This window comes from Hipposideros armiger, unplaced genomic scaffold (genome assembly GCF_001890085.2).
Source record: "Hipposideros armiger isolate ML-2016 unplaced genomic scaffold, ASM189008v1 scaffold_11, whole genome shotgun sequence".
Classification (NCBI taxonomy): Eukaryota; Metazoa; Chordata; class Mammalia; order Chiroptera; family Hipposideridae; genus Hipposideros; species Hipposideros armiger.
The window spans coordinates 700,252-704,989 of NW_017731361.1; the positions used below are offsets into that span (position 1 = coordinate 700,252).

General features: G+C 44.4%; 1 protein-coding gene across 6 annotated transcripts in view; it reads right to left on the minus strand.

Moving 5' to 3' along the window:
• The window catches only part of KLHL3 (kelch like family member 3), a 256,432-nt gene that overhangs the window by 80,383 nt on the left and 171,311 nt on the right, over positions 1-4,738 (minus strand). For 5 of the 6 annotated variants that reach the window (XM_019661575.1, XM_019661580.1, XM_019661601.1 and 2 more), the window contains one exon: positions 2,330-2,436. The exons of the other annotated variant lie outside the window; for it this stretch is intronic. In XM_019661575.1, the coding sequence (XP_019517120.1) occupies positions 2,330-2,436 (107 nt within the window). The remainder of the gene's footprint in view (positions 1-2,329; positions 2,437-4,738) is intronic. 6 annotated transcript variants of the gene reach the window in all.

Consider the following 4,738-nt stretch of genomic DNA (forward strand, 5'->3'; position numbering starts at 1 on the left):
GTCCCAAGGCAACTCTTAATCAACGCGCCACTTGGCCAGCCCTAAAATGAACTTATCTATGTTACAAATATATTTTGTACCTATGTATTTATAAATACAAAATCTAAAAGGATATGAATTATAATCTTATCCAGATGTATTACACGTAATTTTTAAATTTTTGTTTGCCCACATTTTCTAGTTTTTTTCTGCAATGAATATATGTGAATACTGGATGGATGGATGGATGGATGGATGGATGGATGGCTGGGAGAACGATGGACAGTATCCAGATTCAATGGAAGGCTTCGGTGGACATCACATTAGATCGCTTTCTTCTCTTGATCTTCTCCTGCCTTCAATTACTAGAATCCAAGACTTGCCCCCAAAGCATCTTCTTTCTCCATTTCTAAAATCACCTTGATTTTGCTTAGGCTCTTCCACTACAGGAGAGGCAAGTTCATTAGCAAAAAGTAGAGCCAGGACTATTGTGATTCCAAACAAATCCCTCTCAACGCTAGACTTTCCAAACCACACACACAGAGAAGAATGACTGTCAGAAATATTTATTGAAATTTTAGCTAAATAACAGTTGCAAACAAAATAAATTATTTTTCTAAAAAGAGAGATGGATAAATGAGAGGGAAAAGAAACATTACTAGTAGGGTTTGAGACTACTCCAAAGATAATGCGGCTCAACATTTCTAGGTAGTGAAATTATCTGGCTTTCCAGGCCAACACTGAAATTCCTGGCCCAAGGCTCACGGTGAGGTCAGAGTGGCTTGGTCCACACTTAGCAGAGGTACTGCTCTGAGTTGAGACCAGCTCTTTCATATGATGAGCCAGGAGGGCACACATGTGAGGAACCCTCAAAATACACATGCCAAGTCTCCCCCATCAGGACCCACTCTTGTCCGGCAGAGGCTGTGTACTATATTTGGAAAAGATAAGGGCCTATGTAAACAAAAATGTGCCTGCACGCATCCATTCTTAGCAAGTTCATTCTTTCAGTCTTATACTAAATACCAAGCCCTGTGGTGGCCTCTGAGGATTTAACTATGACAAGACATGGTCCCCAAGTGCCCAAAGCTCACAATCAAGTGTCAGAGGCATTTCATTCATTCATTTAAAAAATATGAGTCCTCCTGTGTACCAGGTACTCAGGGTACAGTAACAAGTCCAACAAGATCCTAACTTCATGGAGCTTATATTCTAGCGAGGGGAGACAGGGAAAAAAACATGTAAACCAACTAACCAAAATAATTTTCAGGTAGTGATAAATGTTATGAAAAAAATATATAGGCAAGTAATGGAATAGAAGAGAGACTTTGTGGGGGCCTATATCTAGGGTGGTCAGAGGAGGCCGCTCTGTGGAGACATCTGAGCTGTAAAGTGCAGGGTGAGGAGCAGCCAACCCGGGACGCCAGGGCACAGACCCTGCAGACACCAGGAAGCAGACAAGAATGCAGAGTGGCAGTGGTCACACTCAGAGGAAGCATAGGGTATGCGGCAGGCGTGTGGAAGGGGTCTCCCCAGCCCAGCTAGCCTTTGGTCAGCAGTGATTTACACAGCACTGCATGTACCTGGTTCAGGGCAGGTGCTGTGAGGCTCTCCAGACCGGAAGCTCAGCCCATGGGTTTCAGGGAACTCAGTCTCAGAAGTAACACATGTGAAATAGTTGGTCAAGGCTATTAGGTATGCTCAGGGAACAGGGGCTCCCTGGAAAGCTGGCAAAGGTGCTGAAACTGAATGACCAATGACAAATATTCCTGGGTCTTACTCTCCCCCGCCCCAGGCCCCACTAGCACCTTTCTCACACTCCTGTAAGGGCCAGAGGAGGCCCACGAGCCCTGCCTGGAAGGAAGGGCTGGGAAAGGCCAAGATGTGGGCCAGCCAGGGGAGCGCTGGGCCAGCCACTAGGAAGCCAAGTTCCACTCATTTTCTGTGTGACCTTGGGCAAGTCCCTTCCCTTCCTCTCAGCTTCAGTGTCCCCCATGTGCAAAGTGAGAGACCAGAAGGCCCCGGGGATGAGCCCAATGGTTTGTATTTTTTTTACAACCTCTCCACATGATTACAAAATGCTGAAGTTTGAGAACTAATGACTATAGGATCCTACCTCTTTCTGCCTCGTGGTGGACAGGCGGGGGCTGCATGCCTGCCTGAGACTACAGTTCCATCAAGTTCTCCAAGGTGCCAAGCACAATGTCTGGCACATAGAAGCTCCTCATGGTGGTGTCACAGCCACTCTTTCCTCCCTCCCCTCATGCCACCACCCTCATATCCTCCCGGCGGGGAATGGGGAGGGCGGGCTGCAGCCTCCTAACTGGGTTATTGTTTCCCCTCGCCATACCTGTGAACATCGCACGGAAATAGGGGCTGCAGGCCGCCAGGACCACACGGTGGGCTTCTATCTCGACATCTTCTGCCACAATCATCACGTCACACAACAGCTGCTTACTGTAAGACACCAGTGAGGGGACAAGATGGGTCACAGCACCAGCACCCACCCCAGCCACACAAGGGTATTTTTTCTCCCACCCAGGTTCCGCACTATCGCCCTATAACTGTCACAGAGACTTGGCCCATCTTCAGTTAGACATGGGGGTAGACTCATCAGCCTGTCCATGTCCTTAACAAGCCTGACGTTCCCTAAGGCACACAGAGAGATCCAACTGAGCTGTGCTGCAAATTCAGAGCTCCCCAATTGTCTTCACCTTTCTGCTCCCCATCCCATTAACTCTTACTGAGACAGGGGAAGAGCAGCTCAGGGAGCAGTGGGAACAGCTTGGGGCTGTCAGTCAAGTGAGAATAAATGCTGAGAGGCATGATCATGCCACTGAGGGGTGCCACCCACAAGAACAAGTATTAACAATTCCCCAAGAGGTCCACTGCCTTTGCAGTGCTGGTAAGAGGCTGGCCAGACCTAAAGGACTCGCATATCTCTCCTACCCAGATTTAACCCTATCACCAAGAAGGCTCTGCCCGCACACCACGCTCCCTAAAGACCCTGCGTGAACTGCAATCACTGCAATCGTTAAGAATACTGTAACTGCAAAAAACAAACAACCCAATTAAAAAATGGGCAGAGGATATGAAGAGACATTTCTCTAAAGAGGACATACAGATGGCAAACAGGCATATGAAAAAATGTTCAACCTTACTAATCATTAGAGAAATGCAAATAAAAACTACAATGAGATACCACCTCACTCTGGCATCATCAATAAATCATCAATAGCTATCATCAATAAATCAACAAACAACAAGTGCTGGGAGGTTGTGGAGAAAAGAGAACCCTGGTGCACTGTTGGTGGGACTGCAGATTGATGCAGCCACTATGGAAATCAGTATGGTGGTATCTCAAAAAACTGGAAATGGAACTACATTATGACTCAGCAATTCCACTCTTGGGTATCTATCCAGAGAAACCCAAGACGCTAATTCGAAAAAATATATGCACCCCTATGTTCACTGCAGCACTATTTACAATAGCCAAGACTTGGAAACAATCAAAATGCCCATCGGTAAATGACTGGATTAAGAAACTGTGGTACATTTATACAATGGAGTATTACTCCGCTATAAAGAAGATGGAAATCGTACCATTTGAAACGATATGAATGGACCTATAGACTATTACGTTAAGTGAAATAAGTCAGTCAGAGAAAGACAAATACCATATGATCTCACTTATATGTGGAATCTAAAAAACTGAATGGACGAGCAAAGTAAACAGAAATAGTCTCAGAGATATAGAGGAACAACTGATGGTTGCTACTTGGGAGGAAGGTGGAGATGAGGGAGAAGGGGAAGGGATTAGACAGCATAAATAGGTAACTACATTATTGCCACAGGGATATGAAAGACAGTTTGGGGAATATAATTAACAATGTCATAAATATTTTGTAGATGGTCACATGTCTTGTTAGGGAGACCACTTCATGGATGGGGTAGAGGCTTGATCACTGCACTGTACACCTGAAGCTGATGTTGTATAATATTGTATGTCAACTATAATTNCAGCATCTTAGCTGTGGAGGGCAGTGTCACTGGCCCTCATATGTGGGATCCGAACCAGGGCCCTCTGGCGTCCCAAGCCAGTTCTTAACCATCGCACCACTCAGATGGCCCAATGGTATTATTTATAAGAGCAAAATATTAGAAAGAACTATAATTTCCAACCAATAAGGAAGTTGATTTTCAATTAGGACACATGTGATGCAATCTTATGAAGCCATTAAAATTATGATGTAGATGTGATTTCATTGACATGAAAAGATATTCACAATATACTGTTAAGTTCAATTAAGCAAATTTTCACTGGGCACCTACTATATGGAAGGCAGTGGGGACATAGCAGTATATTAAAAAGGTACAGTTCTTACCCTCATAAAGCTTATGACTGGCCAGGGAAATCAGATATTGAAGAAGTAATGAGATAAGTAAGTAGCAATACTAAAGAGAAGCACAAGGTACCATGAGAATAAATAGCAAAGGGATTTAACCTAATTCAAGGAGGTCATGGAGGGCCTTCCTAAGGAAATGATGCTTAAGCAGGAATGAAAAATGAACAGCAGTTAGGCAGACAAAGAGGCAGGGATGAAGATGGACAGTAAGATGGACAGTGATTTTTTTAAGTACACACATCAAACAGGGCTATTTAACTATGTATTTATAAAATAAACTTTTTTTTTTTAAGATTTTATTCGGGAATTGGAGGAGGGGAACAACACTAGGGAATCAGGGAAGGGAAACAGAC